At 58.6% G+C, this 16,386-nt stretch overlaps 10 protein-coding genes across 10 annotated transcripts; 5 read left to right on the forward strand and 5 right to left on the reverse strand.

Moving 5' to 3' along the window:
• Nucleotides 1-73: 73 nt before the first annotated feature.
• IPI1 (rRNA processing protein) lies at nucleotides 74-2,068 on the reverse strand (the record flags this gene model as incomplete). Its single annotated transcript, XM_056208614.1, has 1 exon — nucleotides 74-2,068. The coding sequence occupies one exon, from the start codon at nucleotides 2,066-2,068 to the stop codon at nucleotides 74-76; it is 1,995 nt and encodes a 664-aa protein (XP_056064589.1).
• A 95-nt stretch (nucleotides 2,069-2,163) lies between these two features.
• On the forward strand, nucleotides 2,164-2,672 carry GCV3 (glycine cleavage system H-protein subunit; the record flags this gene model as incomplete). The annotated part of the gene is made up of 2 exons (XM_056208615.1): nucleotides 2,164-2,560; nucleotides 2,587-2,672. The coding sequence occupies 2 exons, from the start codon at nucleotides 2,164-2,166 to the stop codon at nucleotides 2,670-2,672; spliced, it is 483 nt and encodes a 160-aa protein (XP_056064590.1).
• A 10-nt stretch (nucleotides 2,673-2,682) lies between these two features.
• ATG15 (triacylglycerol lipase) lies at nucleotides 2,683-3,840 on the reverse strand (the record flags this gene model as incomplete). The annotated part of the gene is made up of 1 exon (XM_056208616.1): nucleotides 2,683-3,840. The coding sequence occupies one exon, from the start codon at nucleotides 3,838-3,840 to the stop codon at nucleotides 2,683-2,685; it is 1,158 nt and encodes a 385-aa protein (XP_056064591.1).
• Nucleotides 3,841-4,062: 222 nt separating this feature from the next.
• Nucleotides 4,063-4,412, forward strand: MVES1_003807 (uncharacterized protein; the record flags this gene model as incomplete). Its single annotated transcript, XM_056208617.1, has 2 exons — nucleotides 4,063-4,297; nucleotides 4,327-4,412. The coding sequence occupies 2 exons, from the start codon at nucleotides 4,063-4,065 to the stop codon at nucleotides 4,410-4,412; spliced, it is 321 nt and encodes a 106-aa protein (XP_056064592.1).
• A 1,122-nt stretch (nucleotides 4,413-5,534) lies between these two features.
• On the reverse strand, nucleotides 5,535-7,151 carry TRP2 (anthranilate synthase; the record flags this gene model as incomplete). Its single annotated transcript, XM_056208618.1, has 1 exon — nucleotides 5,535-7,151. One exon carries the CDS (start codon nucleotides 7,149-7,151, stop codon nucleotides 5,535-5,537), a length of 1,617 nt encoding a protein of 538 aa, XP_056064593.1.
• Nucleotides 7,152-7,209: 58 nt separating this feature from the next.
• PRP21 (SF3a splicing factor complex subunit) lies at nucleotides 7,210-9,237 on the forward strand (the record flags this gene model as incomplete). The annotated part of the gene is made up of 1 exon (XM_056208619.1): nucleotides 7,210-9,237. One exon carries the CDS (start codon nucleotides 7,210-7,212, stop codon nucleotides 9,235-9,237), a length of 2,028 nt encoding a protein of 675 aa, XP_056064594.1.
• Nucleotides 9,238-9,298: 61 nt separating this feature from the next.
• Nucleotides 9,299-10,657, forward strand: MVES1_003810 (uncharacterized protein; the record flags this gene model as incomplete). Its single annotated transcript, XM_056208620.1, has 3 exons — nucleotides 9,299-9,658; nucleotides 9,685-10,113; nucleotides 10,142-10,657. 3 exons carry the CDS (start codon nucleotides 9,299-9,301, stop codon nucleotides 10,655-10,657), a joined length of 1,305 nt encoding a protein of 434 aa, XP_056064595.1.
• Nucleotides 10,658-10,695: 38 nt separating this feature from the next.
• Nucleotides 10,696-11,505, reverse strand: MVES1_003811 (2-dehydro-3-deoxy-D-gluconate 5-dehydrogenase; the record flags this gene model as incomplete). The annotated part of the gene is made up of 1 exon (XM_056208621.1): nucleotides 10,696-11,505. One exon carries the CDS (start codon nucleotides 11,503-11,505, stop codon nucleotides 10,696-10,698), a length of 810 nt encoding a protein of 269 aa, XP_056064596.1.
• A 209-nt stretch (nucleotides 11,506-11,714) lies between these two features.
• Nucleotides 11,715-14,269, reverse strand: MVES1_003812 (uncharacterized protein; the record flags this gene model as incomplete). Its single annotated transcript, XM_056208622.1, has 2 exons — nucleotides 11,715-14,120; nucleotides 14,147-14,269. The coding sequence occupies 2 exons, from the start codon at nucleotides 14,267-14,269 to the stop codon at nucleotides 11,715-11,717; spliced, it is 2,529 nt and encodes an 842-aa protein (XP_056064597.1).
• A 73-nt stretch (nucleotides 14,270-14,342) lies between these two features.
• On the forward strand, nucleotides 14,343-16,379 carry MVES1_003813 (uncharacterized protein; the record flags this gene model as incomplete). Its single annotated transcript, XM_056208623.1, has 1 exon — nucleotides 14,343-16,379. The coding sequence occupies one exon, from the start codon at nucleotides 14,343-14,345 to the stop codon at nucleotides 16,377-16,379; it is 2,037 nt and encodes a 678-aa protein (XP_056064598.1).
• Nucleotides 16,380-16,386: the final 7 nt, after the last annotated feature.

The following is a 16,386-nucleotide window of genomic DNA, read 5'->3' on the forward strand; positions in this document are numbered from 1 at the left end:
CAGTAGGTCGTGTAAGATACGTTGATATGAGACAGTTAGATGCGCACTGTACATTGTTGCTACGGTGGGTATACTACACGTCCTCCATCCCTGCATGCAGCGCTACTGCGCGTGCAATCTGCCGCGCATGCTCCGGCAGCCTCGCTACGGGCCCTGGAATTGTTCCCCGCGAGGGATGCTGCATCGCAAAAAATGGCGTGAGCGGCTTTGCGAGTGCGGCAAGCGTCTCTGTAGTGAACACAACCCCATCCTCCTGGACGAGACAGCGCCGCAGGAATTGCAAAATTAGCACGGCCAGCTCCATTCGCTCCAGCCTTGTGTCGGCGGATTTCTTGCTTGCTGCTTGCGTCGCAGCCTCCCACAGGGTGCGTGGAAGGGAGAGGAGCCAATCGTGCCAGACACTCTGTGCGCCGTGCACCGCATCCATGGGCACGCGCAACGACGTGTATGTATGCAGCGTGGCGAGCCGTGCGAGAAACTCAAAAGCAAGCGGCTTGACCGGCGATGTGGTCGGCAGTTTCATGGCGTGCCGCAAGAGCGACTCCATCAGCGCGCGCTGCTCTGCATATTCTGGCCCAGTGAGCAGGAGCCAAAAGGTAGGGATGAGCGACTGGTACTGCTCCGGCGAAAGTGCGCTGTCGTCATGCGCGAGCTGCGCCGCAAGATAGGAGATCGTGCGGTCTATATGCTGCACAGGTGCGCTTTTCTTCTGCGGTGCTTGCGCCTGTGCAATCATGTACAATGCAACCAGTTCGCAGTAGACAGCATTCAGGTGCAGCAGCGTGTTTGCACCCTCCTTGCGCGCGGAATCCGGCTGGATGGGAAAATGCGGCGCGAGGTGCGAAAGGAAGCGATGCAGCTGCGCAAGAATCGCAAGCGGCGCTGGCGTCCCTTGTGCGGCAAGGTAGTCTGTTACAATCTCACGCCACAGCACCGCAAAGATAGACAGGATCTCAACAACAAGCTCCAAGTGGACGTCGTGCACGACGCCCTCTGGCGCGAGTGCAGCGGGCAATGCATCGAGCAGCGTTGCAAGGAGCGACGCATGCAGAAGGTGTGCGAGTTGCTCGTGTGCAGACACGGGCGCTTGGCCCTGTGTCGCACGCGCGCCTTGCAGTATCGCGTCAGCCATTCCCATGGGTGCTTGGAACGCCGCATATCCCAGCAAACTGCGCTCGAGGAACGGCTGGAGCACATCGATTCCACGTGCATGGTCAAACAGATGTGCAAAATCCTCCAACTCGCTCGCACTGCCCAGCGCGGATTGGAACGGCCACAAAGGGATTTGCGCACCGCACTGCGCCCTCTCTGTTGCGCAGTGCAAAAAACGAGCAAGGCTGCGCAAGACATGCAGACGGTCGCCCGGCTGCAAGTCAATCGACGACGTCGATCCTGGCGTCGCGCTCGGCGCGCCCTGCACCTTTCGGCGCGCAGCGTCGCCCGCGACACCGAGCATGGCAAAGAACGCCTGCAAAATACGCTGCCCATGCGCCTCTCCTACACCGGAATCCAGCGCGCGCTGCCATCCGGTTGTGACTTGGACGCCGGCATGCTCGAGCACCAAATTGAGCACGCGCAGAGCGTCGAAGCGTACCGCCATGCGAATGTGCGAGAGTGCGGAGGTGATAAAGAGCAGTGCCGTCGAGAGGAACGGCGCAAACTGGGCTGCGGTCAACATGGCGAGCGCGCATTTCAGGTACTGTGCGACCGCCGCACGCACTGCGGGGTTGTCGTCGCCGACCAAAGGAAACACGGGGTGGAGCATGCTCGGCGCCTCCTGTTCCAAGAATCCGGGGTACGTTGTAGCAAGCTCAATAAGGCCATGCACTGCATCTTTGCGCGCGCCATGTGCATGATGTCGCGTGTTTTGCACAAGATCCTGCAGAGTGTGATTCCGCCGCGTACGGATCGAGCCTGAGCGGTCTAGCGTGACGGACTGCTGCGGCAGTGCGATAGATTTTGCCTTGAATGTCGTATTTGTCGCATTGGAAGCGAGCTGCTTGCCTTTGCCCAGCTTTTGCCTTGTTTTTTTAAAGTCTGTTGGCGCCTTACGCTTCTTCCCTGCCATCGCCAAGGTGCGTGCAGGCTGCAGCCCAAAAATGAACGGCACTGTTCGGCCGAAGTGGAGCCCCCCTGTTGCCCGCCAGCGCTTTCCCTTGTACCATGTCTGCCTTTTTGCGTACCGTCCGACCCACGTATCGTGCTGCATCGCGCCTTGCGCCTTGCACTGCGGCTCCTATCCGCTCGTTGCAGACATCACGTATTGCTGCGGCTGTCAAGACGCTGTACACGCCCGAGCACGAGTGGATCCGCTACGACGACGCGTCGAACGAAGGTGTAATTGGCATTACCAACCACGCCCAGGACAGTCTGGGTGACGTTGTGTTTATTGAGCTCCCGAGTGCTGATCTTGAGGTCGCCAAGGGAGACCAAATTGGCTCTATCGAGTCGGTCAAGGCCGCCTCCGACATCTACTCGCCGGTCAACGGCATCGTCACGGACGTGAATGTTCAACTCGGCGACCAGCCGAACCTGGTGAACAAGAGCGCCGAAGCGGATGGTGTGTGCCCACTAAACTAACTCCAGGCTGGCTCGCAAAAGTGAAGCTCTCCAACCCTTCCGATTTGGACGAACTGTTGAACGAGGAGGCGTACAAAGCCACGCTCGAGTAGAGCACATAGTCTATGTAAAGGACCAGCTGCTGCAGTCTTGGCACGCGCTTTCGCGCGCAGGATCAGGCACCGGCGGCAATTGCTCCTTTCCCCCATGCCGCCGCACGAGCACGTCCCAGTCTACAGAGAGCAGCTCCTCCATTACGTACACAATCCGGTGCGAGAGCACGCCGACGCCCCAGCTCAGCTTGCCGACAGTATCATACACAATACTTTGGCCCGTGTGGCACTTGGTCTCGATCGCAAACCCCGTCCGGCTGCACAAGCTGTTGGCACCGACACACTGGCCTGTGGCGAGCGCATCGGCTGTATGGTACACATGCGTAACGGGCGCCAAAGCATACGCCTCCGCATCGCTGTAGCTGGGCGGCGGGAGGGGGAGATGCAGCCGTTCTGCAGCAATGCGATCGCCCGGTGTCTCGAATGTGACGGCAGGAACGCCGAATGTGATTCCCATAAAACCTCCAATCACGCCGCCCAGGCTGTGGCCGGTGATCCAAAGCTGGCTGTGTGGGTACATGTACGACATATTGTTGTACAGTTCAGTTGCGGCGGGGTAGTAGAGCGACCGATCGATCAGTGCGCGGCCAACACACTGTGTGTCGCACTTGTGTAAGGCGTCAAAGCAGTCGCATACGGGGCTCCATGCGTCGGTGACTCTTGCGCAGCAGCAAGAAAAAAGCAAGTTATCGTTCTCCTTGTCGCTGCCACCCGTAGCGCCACCGGGCAGGAAGGATGCGCTTGTACCCTTAAGCGCGACTACAACTGTCTCGTTGTTCTGGGTCGCAAAGACATGGCCGCGCAGCCCCTCCTTGTCCCAGCCAAACGCACTCGACCAGTGCCACTGCGGCGCATCGGGAATGGGGTCGGGCGTGCGGTAGTAGGCCTCCGTTGCCATATGTGCGAGAGTGAGCAGTACGCGACGATCTGTTACATTCGGCGTATCCAGCTCGATTTCGTCCCGCATGATCGGCATTTTGGCCAGCGCGGCAAGCTGCGCTGCGCTCGCATCGCTGCGTGCGGCTAGAAACGCCGGAATATCTCGGATGCGGCGCACGCGCCGCTTGATCGTGCTTGAATGCGCATGCGGCGATGTGCTATGTGCTAGGTACAGCAACAGTGCAATGCATGCCGCACCTACCAGCCCAAGCCGCGCCACTGTTCGCATGCCAAGGCACAGGTCGCTGCATGGGCCACTCCTCGATTGCTTAGTCAGCGAGTGGACCGCGGCGCGAGCGGCGCTGGATGCTTGCGCAAGCTCTCGACACAAATGCAAGCTGTTTCTCTTGCACAAGTATCGCGCGCGCTTGTGCGCCGAAGCATGTACGTCACATCACGTACGTCTCCCGTGCTGGCGACGGCTGTGCGTGTGCCCAGCGGCGTACGCTGGATGACTACGTCGCGCCCCGCGCTTGCTTCGGAAGACAACCGCGGCGATATGCACCCTGCATTTCCGCCTGGTTTTGAGAAGCTTGGCCAGTCGCCCGATGCACTTGCTGCACTGCAGCAGTTGACAAAGGTGCTGCAGCAGAACGGCGTGGATGTGACTGGAAAGACACGTCCCAGCATGGTTCAACTCGCCACTCTTGCGACCAAGAAGGAGGTGCGCGAGGCGACGGCAAAGGGTACGTTGGACTGCATATGCTGACTGTAGTGGTCGAGGAGCTGAAAAAAGTTGGCGTCGATCTTACGCCGGAGCGCCTGCAGAGCCTTATGAATGGCGACTTTAGCAGCAAGTAAATAGTGCTGCAGACTACGTCGCTATAGACACGCCATGGATACTATACGGTGTGCTATGCGCATCGGTGCGATGCATTCCTGGCATGCACGCACCACCCTACGTGAACCCTTGTTGCCCTAGTGGTTTTGATGAGATTCGGCCGGGCACACGCAGCTGGTTCTCGGCTCTTATTGGCACTCGCCGCAACGCGACCAGAAATTCATCGGGCGGTCGGCAATTTTTTTTTTTTTGACACAACCGTGAACATTGCGGAGCCGCATTGCTACTTGCGCATTGTTCTAAAAGCTAGGACGCGCACGGCGTCATGGTAGCTATATACCCAGGCTATTCTTTTCCAGTGCGTATTTGCCACACTTCTAATTCCAGCCGTCCTTATTTCGGTCGTCGGTAGGACCGTCGCAAGCGTCGCGCTACAATATGGGCATCATGCAAGTCGCTACCCGCCTAGACCCGAACCATATACCCTTTCCTACGGCATACGACCACGATCCTGCCTTATACGACATCCTCGCGATTGTCAAGGAGTATATTACCTCCGACGTGCTCGCTTATGTCCAGCGCGGACCGCCGATGTATGAAATACACGAGCCGGATCAAATCCCGAACACGTCTTCGCGCGAGCTTATATTACTATTTCCCATGTGCATTATGTGCTGTGCACTCGTGTACTTCTTGCTTGAGTTGGGGTGCACGTATGCAGTTAGCAGGCGGCCGACGCGAAGAAAGCCTTTGCTGGACGATATGGTAGACGTACAGCGCATGTATGTACACCAATCGACGGTACTATTGCGCATCGTGCTGGACACGTTGCACTATGTGTACTGCAATTTGGCTAGGATTGCATGCATCGTGGAAGCCGAGCTTCCAGGCTGGATTGCTTGTGCACTCGCAACGGCGCAACGATGGCGACAATTGGTGCGACAACGACGGTAACAACTATTTTACGCTGGCAGTAGCATCGATAACGTACACGGGCGCCGATGTGTACTTTGTGCTGGCAAATTCCGTAATGTGAACCGAATGTAAGCATCTGTACTTTAGATATTGCACCTGCAAAAAAAATTGTTGATAGTGTGTTGCGTTCGGGCAAGCTGGATCCAAACCCTCTCTACCGATGTACACTACGGCTCTTTCCCTGCAGCTGCAATGTCGGTATCATCACGCCGCGTGTTTTTCATATGCTTCTGTCTTGTCAGTCTCACGAACAACACACCTTCTGCAACGTCCAAGCAATGCATATTGCTGCGCAGCTTGTTTACCGTCTCCAAGTACTCATCCTCTTCCACGCTGTCATATACGATTCCGCCTCCTGCCTGGAGATACGCAACTCCGTCCTTGAACACCATGGTGCGGATCGCTATGCATACATCGAGTTCGTCGCGTGCAAAGTCTATGCGACCCACAGCGCCGCCATATACACCGCGGCGCTCCTGCTCCAGTTCCTCAATGAGCTCAATCGCACGCAGTTTCGGCGCGCCGGAAAGCGTGCCTGCGGGAAATATGGAACGGAGTGCGTCGTACTTGGAGCGGTTCGCACGCAGCTGCCCCGTAATGCGACTCGTCAAGTGAGTAACGTGGCTAAACTTTTCCACGTTCATAAGCGACTCTACCGTCGTTGTGCGCGGATCACACACGCGACTGATATCGTTCCGCGCAAGGTCAACAAGCATGATATGCTCCGCCTGGTCCTTGTTCGATTTAACAAGCTCCGCAGCGAGCCGCGCGTCCTCTTCGGCCGTCTTGCCGCGGCGCGCGGTGCCTGCAATTGCATGCACGGCGACTTTGCCTTTGTGGATGCAGCACAGCGTCTCTGGGCTTGCACCAACCAGCTGTTCACCACCGCAATCGATATAAAACATGTACGGACTTGGGTTGATGCGGCGCAAAAAGCGGTAGCAGTTGAACGGATGCAGTTGCGTCGGGCGCGCAAGTCGGTGCGAGGGGACCGCCTGGAAGATATCGCCGCGCAAAATATTTTTGCGTAGCTTCGTGACGTAGCCCTCGTAGCCTTGCTTCCCTGCATTGCTTGTTGCGGGCTGCCGCGGCTTGGTGATTGGAGTTTGTACAGGAAACGGTGTGGATTCCTGGGTAATGGCATCGCCCAAGGCGTGCACCCGCTTCGCTGCCTCGGCATACAACGAATCAAGCTGTGCAGATGAGGTACCATGCGGCGCATGCACATGTGCAATACAGTACACAACCTGATACACATGGTCAAACACGACCACAGCGTCGCACAAAAGCATCACGCATTCCGGGATCTTGAGCGTGTCGCGCAAATCGCGCTTCGTCGATGGCTCAAAATGCTGGATACAGTCAAAGGCAATGTATCCAACAGTGCCGCCCGTAAACATGGGCAGTTCTGGAATGGCAACGTACTCGTACGCGCGCATGCGCTCTTCCACTACGTTCAAAGGATCGCCGCTGCGCGCAAGTCCCGGCCCTGTCCGAATGATTTCGCGCGGCTTAGTGCCCAGGAAACTGAACCGACCGATACTGTCGCCCGTATTCACACTCTCGAGCAGGAAACTCTCATTTCCTAGCGTGGCGCCGTTGGATAAGCGCAAAAACGCCATGACGGGCGTCAGCAAGTCTGATGGCAGTTTTTTGTACACCGGTATCAGCGTGCCGCGTGAACCACCAGCTGCATCTCCAAGAAGCGCAGTGCGCACATGCTCAAGCGGTGGCGAGATACTCAACGTCTTGTTGTTAGTGTGCCAACCACCCACCTCGTCCATCGTCGAAGAAGGAAGCGTTGTGAGTCACGTGGGAAACTGCGGCTTTCTCCCAGTCGCCATGCCGCTAAATCTGCCGCCGCCGACGCAGGGCGAGTCAGACGCACTGGCGCCTGTGAAGGAGGATGTTGAGGCACCTGATGAGTTTGCGCCGTCGGGCATTATTATCCCGCCGCCGGAGCTGCGTGCGATTGTCGATAAAACAGCCGCGTTTGTCGCACGCGTCGGCGTGCATTTCGAGGCGAAAATCCGCGAGCAGGAGCGGTATAACCAGAAGTTTTCGTTTTTGAACGAGGGCGATGCATACCATGCATATTACCGGGACAAGGTGAATACGACGCAACCGTCCAGCGGCGCCGAACCCAGTGCGAATGGCGGAGATGTCGCGGACTCGCCGGTAAAGCTAAAGCGTGCGACCAACGCACCGGTGGAGCCGCCGCCACACGCATTTTCGCTAGCATTCCCGAGCATGCCCGCGATTGAGATGGACGTGCTCAAGCTGACCGCGCTGTTTGCTGCACGCAAGGGCCCGGCATTTGCGACGGGATTGCTTGCACGCGAGACAAGATCGCACCAATTCGAGTTCCTGCGTCCTACACACCCCATGTTTAGCTATTTTAACTTGCTGGTCGAGCAGTACCGCCGTGTGATGCAGCCAAGTGCAAAGATGCTGGCAAATGTGCACCGCGGTGCGCCCGGCCAAGGGCTGAGCCGGTATGGGCCAGGGCGCGGTGGTCTGCGAACGCAAATTTTGCAAGACGTCGGGCAACGAACGTCGTGGGCAAAGTGGCATAAGGACCGTGCGACGCAGGCGCGTACAGAGGAGAAGCGTATGCGCTCTTTGTTTGACGAAATCGATTGGCAGGACTTTATCGTTGTGGGCGTTGTTGAGATTACCGACGCAGACGAACAGGCGGATTTGCCGCCGGCGCGCTCTCAGTATGAACTTGAGAATGTGATGCTTGCGCAGCGGCGCATGGCTGCGATGATTCAGGAGGAGGCAGCGTGGGAAGGAGGAGAAGAGGAATATGCAGCGGAAGCACAGGAAGAGTTAGCAAAGCCCGCCGCAGCCCCCCCCCCCCCCCCCCCCCCCCCCCCCCCCCCCCCCCCCCCCCCCCCCCCCCCCCCCCCCCCCCCCCCCCGCCAGCTCCCCCCCCCCCCCGCCGATGCGCCATCTCCCCCCGCCGAACCCGATATCCCACTCCCGACACCCCAAGGTGTCAAAATCAAGCACGACTACAAACGCGAGGCTCGTCTAGCGCGTGCACAAACTACGACTTGCCCCGTGTGCCGCGAAACAGTCCCTGTTGCCGAGATGGGCGAGCACGTGCGTGTGGAACTTTTGAATCCCAAGTACCGCGAAGAGCGCGAGAAAATCGAGCAGCGCAAGCAAGAGCAAGCAAGTCTTGCTGCCGGTGCCGACCCAAGCCGCTTTTTGAAAGCGTTTGCCGGCGCACGCACAGATATTTTTGGCGCACATGAAGACGAAGCAGCACAGGCACAGCGCTCGGTACAAGACAAGCATCTTGCGCGCCAGCGCGAAAAAATCATTTGGGACGGCCACGCCAATAGCCGCACCACTGCACAAGATGCACTCGCGCGAAACAGGGCGCTTGAGCTAGAGATGTCTGCTCGCCAGCCGCGCAAAGACAAGCCCGTGGCCGGCCCACAAGTACCGAGCAAGCGTGCAGCAAGCGGCGATAGCGATGTCCAAGCGCCCAAGCGCCAAGCGCCGTCTGTCGGCGTCCACCAGGCGCAGTATATCCCACGAAAACAGGACGGATCGCTGTATACCGAGAGCGAGTGGTTTACCATGTACCCCTACCCCATCAGCCTGCGCATACGTCTACCCTATGCGCCGCAGTTGTCTGTCAAATGCAATGGCGCGATCATCACACTCTCCGACCTTGCACTGGCGACGACGATTGGTACGATTCGCGACCGCATTTTAATCGGTCCTTTGGAGCGCACGGTCAGCGGAAGCAAGCTGAAGCTATGGATCGGCGGCAAGCCTGCGACGCTGCGCCAAACGCTCGCATTTTGGAACCTGGCTGACGGCGACTCGATCGACGTGACGCTCGTAAAGTAGTACCGTACGGACATAGCTTGCCTCGCACCTCCACCTTCCTGGTCGGCTTCTTGGCTACCGCATGGCCGATGCACCGCTGCCTGTCTCGTTTATTGTGAGTGGGCCGGTGCAGATCCTTGTAATTGGGATAGTGCTGGCCATGTCGGCTGTACTATTTGTCCAGCTGATATTCACCGGCCCGTACCACTACCAGCTAAACAAGGTGAATTTTATTTTCCAGATCCTGAGCTCCTTTTTATTCTTCGCTCTTATGGCCGTCATTGCAGCACTTGCTCTGAATTATGACAAGCAGTACGGGACAACGTACCCTTACGTATTCCCCTTTACTCTTGACCCGCTGATAAAAATTGGGGAGGATCGACCTGTGGTGCAGCGCGTCTTTGCCTCGATACTACCCGCCCTTGCCATGATTACCGGCCATGTACGTGTGGATCTACTTACCCAAAGTTTACACACATCCAATTCCTTACGCTACTATTCCCGTCTGCACTGGAAGCGCGGCTTATTTACTGGATGCTTGGGCCGCTTGCGATCATTGAGGCCGGCATGTATTTTTCACAACTCGCGAATACGCACGTTGTCAAGGTGCGCGATCTTGGCGACGCGATTGAGAGCGTCTGCGAAAGCACACTCTCCTTGCTCTACATGTTTGCACTCACATTTTGGGGCGTGTTTGTCTGTGGCCGCAGGGCATGGCGCACCGATGGCGCCACGACCATGTTTGGCAGTGCAGCACTCACCCTTGCGCTGTTTAAAACCGTGGTGAGTTTCATTCATATTGCCTACGATCGAATCGACTGGATTCTATTCATCAGCTGGGCGCTCACCATATGGCAGAGCTGGCTTGGGTTCTGGTGGTGGGTCAGTGCCGGCATGGTACGTTGCTGCTGCAAACTGATCGCAGGGCGTGGGCGAAGTCGAGGACAGACTCAAGCGACAGGCGCGTATGCGCAAGCGGCACCTGCAAAAGCGCCTAACACAGGAGGAGCAACACGTCGACACAGCCTCGCGGCGCTGGTTCGATGTGCTTGCATTTCGACGCAAACGGGGCACAGACCCCGAGTCATTTGTCATGGACGAGGCAGTGCTGTCGGAAGAAAGCGCAGAAACGCCCCTATCGCCGCGCGAAAGCACAGTGGATACGAGCACCCTGTATCTCGAGCCGTGGATCGTGCGCTTCGGCAACGTGCTTGAGCGCTACCAGCCGAGTATGATGCGCCGCCGCATGGAACGACTTCGAGCAGCACACGCACAAGCCGCCGAGCACGCGGCTCGAGAGCAGGCACTGGCGTATGCACAGGTACAGCACAGGATGCAATTCTTCAGCAAGAACCATGTTCTGCAGCTGAACAAGCTGATGCAGCGGATGGCCGAAGGGAAGCGAGAGTCTAGGCTGCAAGATAGGACTAGCTATGAGTAGATGACATATACCCCCTTGAGAAACACAGCAGCGTGCAACTATGTCCACGACCTCAGCCCCGTTTTCATGCCCTGCGCCATGTGCGGGAATCGCTCCAGGACGAGCGCCTCGAGTTTGGGCCAGATGTAGTTGCTTGTCTCGCCTGCGAGATCGACAAGCAGCGGGCGGGTGGGGTCGGAAGGGCACGGCAGGCTGCGGAAATGCTCAATCATGGGCGCTGTCTTTTGGTGGAAGCCCGCGATACGCTTGCGGAATGTCTCGGGGTTATCATCTGCGCGCCTCTCCAGCGGCTCGCCCGTCACGTCGTCGAAACCTTTACGCAAAGGGGGATTGAACGAGAAATTATATACACGGCCAGACGGCGAGTGCGTCCAGCGGTCAAGAATGCGCTCCAGAATCGCGTCTTCCGGCACCTGCAGATTGACGACTAGCGAGAGAGGCCGGTCTGCGATGGCAAGTGCATCTGTCAGCAGCTTCGCCTGCCCGTCGGTGCGCGGAAAGCCGTCTAGGATAAAGTCTTGCTCGCCCATCTGCTCTAGTTTCTGCTGGACAAGCGCCATCATGGTTGTGTCAGGCATGAGCGACCCGGCCTTGATCACACGATCTGCCTCTTTGCCCAGCTCTGTTTCCTCCTTGATATGCCACCGCAACAGGTCGCCGGCGGTGATGATGTGGATCCCAAATACATGCTCGAGGCGCGCAGAGAGTGTGCCTTTTCCCGAGCCCGGACACCCGACCATGACCATCCGCAGCGGATGTTGCACGCGCGTGCCTGTGGCCACGACCGGTGTGGTCACGTCTGTGCGCGCGCGGAATAGTGCGCGGTTCGTGCGTGCACAGCGCAGCATATGAATGGCGGGCCAGAGCGAGGCACTGGTCCAGATCGGGCCCGGGGACGCACGCCCGATCGGGCGGCGATCGGGTGCAGGCCCAGCGTCGGCGCTGCGATGCGCTGCGTGCGGAGGGAGATGTGTCGCGGTGCGGAGCCCTTGGCCCAACGCTTGCTGACCCTTTTACCGCCGCCCCATGCATTACTAATGTTCTTGCAACTACGATTCTACTCCTGCTTGAAGGAAAGCGGCTGGAACGCGTATCCCGATGCGGCATAAAACTTGGACCCAGCTTCGACCCAGTGCAGACGCAGTGCATGCAAGAATGCCGAGAGTCCCTCCATCACACAAAGGATGGCAATGGTAAGCACGAACCACATTCCAAAAGCAAGCACTGTCGCGACGGCACCGACGACCCCCGTCAGGCCAAACACATTCTTGATCGTCATATCCCAAAGCACCTGCGAGAGCTGTGCATGCGCAAGGGACAGTGCCCAGAGACGCAGGTAGGAAGCCGTATTTGAAATGCATCCAAGGCAGAACTCGATTGTGTGAATGATTTGGTTGATAGCGACCTCGCCAACCTCGAACGCCTCCTCTTCCTGCTCGTCGGGCACCTCGTCCAAGACATTTTGCTCGTCTTCATGCACGCCTTCTACGCGCTCTTCGCCGCGCGCGGAGCCAACCGTGTGGTACCCCGCGCCGGCGCGTGCTTTGTGCTCCTTGTAGAGCAGGTAAGGCTTGCACACAAGCATCCAAGGCACACAGAGCAAGGCCACAAGCAAGAGCGCCGTTTGAATGCCTGCCTGGCCCCAGTACAGCACCTCGCTCTGGTCCACAACGCCTGGCTTGAGGAACATGTAGATGAGCATATTCAAGAGCCCCGGTGGGGAATTGTGCAGCGCATTTCCTAGCGCATCTGTGGCGTACCAATTGACGGCCCATTTGTAGATGATGGTAATGACAAGGTAGCCAAACAGCGACTCCATAAACAGCACCTGCGGCAGCAGCTCGGCCCAGATCCAGTTGGCGTGCTTAAAGTGGAGATCGTTGGGGATGTTGAGCATGAGGGCAAAGGTCATGTGCGCGACGCCGAGAATGATGGAGAGCTTCATCTTGAGCGAGTTGGTAAAGACCAAATTGTTGTCTGCGCCGTGCCATGTCGGATCGAGGCCGATGGGGTAGACGTGGCCATTCGGCGCCGCCGTGAGAGTTCCTTCGCCACGCGGCCATTCCCAGCCTGTGTGCCACAAGTGCATAGAAAGGGAAAAGATGTCGTTGTACAAGAACCCGGTAAAGATGGCAAACAGGCCCATGAGGAGGATAATGTAGCGGCCGTAAAAGAACATTTGGGTGATCTCGTCCAGCTTTGTGCGCAGGAGCTTGCGCTCGAAATACACCATCACAAGCGCAAAGAGGAACAGAATCACACCGTGGCCTACATCGCCAAACATCACGGCAAAGAGGAAAGGAAAGGTAATTACGGTAAACAGGCCGGGATTGACCTCCTTGTACTTTGCGTGTCCGTAGGCATCGATAATGGCCTGGAAGCCCTCGGTAAACTTGTTTGTCCGCTGGAAAGTCGGCGGCTCTTCCCTTGTGGGCATTGTCTGCAGCACCGAGGAGACATGCGCCCCTGTATCTTCCGTCGCGCGCCGCAAGGCGAGTTGGATGGCGGGAATGTCCGAGGTGGGGCACCAGCCTTCGGCGGTCATTGTCTTCTGGCTCTTGTCATACTGCAGCATGTTCATGGTATCGTACACAAGCTTTTCCTTGCGCACCAAGTTTTCCCACGCAGAAATCGATTCAGCGACGCGCAGCAGCTCTGTACGGCGCGCGGCGTTTGTACTATACAGGATATTCTCGTGGTCCTCGATCCGCTCCAGCACCGTGTTCAAGTGCGCGTCGCGCTGTGCAGCATCGCTCTCTACCGGAAAGAGCGTGCCGCCCATCGCCTCGCAGATCTTGCGGATCTTGGCAAGTACCGTGGCGCCGTGCGCAAACACGAGGAAAACATTGATAAACATGGGCTCTTCCGTGGTGGGGTCGACAAACTCGCGGCTGATCTCGGCAAAGTTCATAAAGAGATTGCCGCGGAGTGTGCGCCACAAGACACGCTCGAGCGTGCCCATGCAGCGGCGGTCGATTGTGCCCGCGACGAACTCGAGCGCAAATGCGGGCGGCAGGCCCTGCATACCCCGCACACCAGAGCCTCGCAAATGGCTGTCGTCCAGGAGCGGCGCGTGTGCGTCGCTGTCCATGCTCAAGCGCGTAACGTCTTGCGACTCGCCGTGCTCGGCGTGCTGGAAGAAGACGGCGGTTTCGCGGATAACGTGCTTGGACTCTTCGAGAGACTGGAGGCGCTGCTGCAGCGACTCGTAGCTCTTGTTCATCTGCGCCACGCGCTCCTGGCACTCTTGCAGCTCGCGCGCAAGCTGCTCCATAAACATGGGACTCCGCGCAAACTCCTCGGCGCTGGCGGCCAAGAAAGGGATTGCGCTCTCGAGCGGGCGTGCGGGAATCTCTTCCCGAGCCAGCTGCTCGTTTAGGTAGCTTACACAGCGCCCCATCTCGTCGAGGCGCCGGATATCCGACACAAACGTGCGCTGAAAAGGCGCAACGTCGGGATTCAGCTACGGTCAGTGTGTCGCGCACGCACATCCTTGAACTCGACGTCTCCAAGCTCTGCCAGCTCCGTGACCGTCGCATGGACGCTCTCCGACGGGATATACAGCTGGATCAGCGACATTGTCGCCGACCGGAACAGGCCTTCGTCTCCCATGGCGGCAGGAAAGGCGTGGCGGGTGCGGGCCGCGAAGTGGCTTGTCGGCCGAACAACGCCCTCCACTCCCACCATGCACTGCCGCTGGCTGGTGGCGTTGGCGCTGGCCGTGCCTGCGCACGCGCTGTTTGGCTTTGGCTCGCGGCGCGCGACGGATGGATTCGTGGGTGCAGGTGCGCTCGGTCTTGAAGGGATTGATGGCACCGTCGCCGCATGGGGCTACATGAACGACGATCGCTTTGTGGATGCGCTGGTCGTCCACCGCGACCGCAGCCGCGTGCAGGTACACGAGTGGGTTGCGGCGTCGTTTGCATTCAACAGCACGCCGTCTGTTTCGCTCACCGTGCCGCGTGGCTTGCAAGTTGTGAATGTGGTGCCTGGCGACTTCATGTACAACGGGCGCGCCGATTTGCTCGTCATGGCCGAGGCAGCCGATACCCCAGGCGCGCTCAAGCTGCTGCTTTGGCCATCGCGCATGGACGGGAGCTTTGACGAGGCCATAGAGCTCCCCTCCTCCATGCACGCACAGCCCCTCGTCGCGGATACGACGGGCGACATGCACTTGGACCTTGTCGGCCACGCGCTTGGCGTCGAAGGGCTTTCGATTTGGGAAAACCAAGTGTCGGACAATACATCCGCCGCGTTCGCCCTTACAACGCCCGTTTTGGAGCACAGTGTGAATCCGTTGCCCGGGTGCGAGCTGGCGGACCCCCACAGTTCCGCGTTTGTAGACATGAACGGCGACTGCCTCGCCGACCTGTTTCTCGTGTGCAAAGACAAACTTTCCGGCCAGCTGGCGTACCAGATATGGACCGCGGACAAAGAGAAGCCCAAGACATACAGCTTTGCGCGCGGCGGCTTCCTTCCCAAAGGCACGGGCGCGCTCTCTTTTGCCGATATGAACCGCGACGGGACGATGGATGTAGTCTTTCCAACGTGCCAAGGCGGCAAGTGCCAAATCAATATTGCCTACAACCAGCAGCTCCCTCTCTGCGCGACCGAAAGAGACGCGTTCGGCGGCTGGACCCCGCCGCCCGGTGGGGCTCGCGCATGCCGCGACCCCTCGCGTCTGTGCACCGCCGACGATACATTTGCCCTCGATTTTCGCACTGAGCATAACGATTTGCTCGCGCGCATCGATCTCGAGGCTGTCGTTGGCGATGCACAGCTGCTTCTACAAGACGAGCTGAGCCCACTGCACACGCCCGTCTCCCTCCGCATCGGCGACTACAACAAGGACGGCTACCCTGATATTCTGCTCCTCACCGTCCCAAAAGGCGCGCCGCAAGGAGCAACGCGCGTCCATTTGCTCGAGAGCGTCTCGTGCAAGTCTGCAGCGCATCCCGGATGCACTGCTAAGGATGCGCGCGCGCCGGAGCACCGCAGCATGCGCCGCCTCCCGCACACTGTTTTGGACAACGTCGAGTTTGCGCGCAGTGCCGCATTCATCGATCTCGGCGAGGACGGCGCACTGGACGTGATGATCCAGTCCCTCCAAGGAGCACAGATCCGCGGCTCGCTTTCGCGCGCTGTACATTTTGTGCGCAACACCTACTACGACGACGCCTTTTTCCTCAAGACGCTCACGCTGAACGGCGCGTGTGCCGGCCGCTGCACGCAGCCCGACGCGCCATCGTTTGCCGCCTGGGGCTCGGCGCAGTGCGGCGCGTCGTACAAGTTTACCGTTCTCGATCCCAACGGCGTGCGTCGCGCGCAGCAAGTTGCACAGCAGCCGCAGTCGGCCTACATGGCGCTCCAGCAGCCCGCCGCGCTATTTGGTCTTGGGCGCACGAACAACTACGTTGAGCTCTTGTTTGTCGGCAGCACGCGCCGCCAGCCCTTTCCCTACGTCGCGATGGAAGGCGTAATTCCTAATTCCGAGCTGGTCGTCGCGCCTGCGCAGCAAGGCCCCGTCGCTTTTCCCCCCGAGTCGTGGCACCGCGAGCTCTTTTTGCACCCCGGCGACTGGGTACCCTCGGTCACAGCCGTGCTTGCGGGCGTGATTGCGCTCCTGGGCGCCATCGTCTTTGCCCTCGACCTCCACGAGCAGCGCGAAGACCAGCAGGAACGCAAGCGCGCCGTGCACGCAATTAATTTCGACGCCTTGTAGTCATAAT

Source organism: Malassezia vespertilionis, chromosome 9 (assembly GCF_029542925.1).
Source record: "Malassezia vespertilionis chromosome 9, complete sequence".
Lineage (NCBI taxonomy): Eukaryota > Fungi > Basidiomycota > Malasseziomycetes > Malasseziales > Malasseziaceae > Malassezia > Malassezia vespertilionis.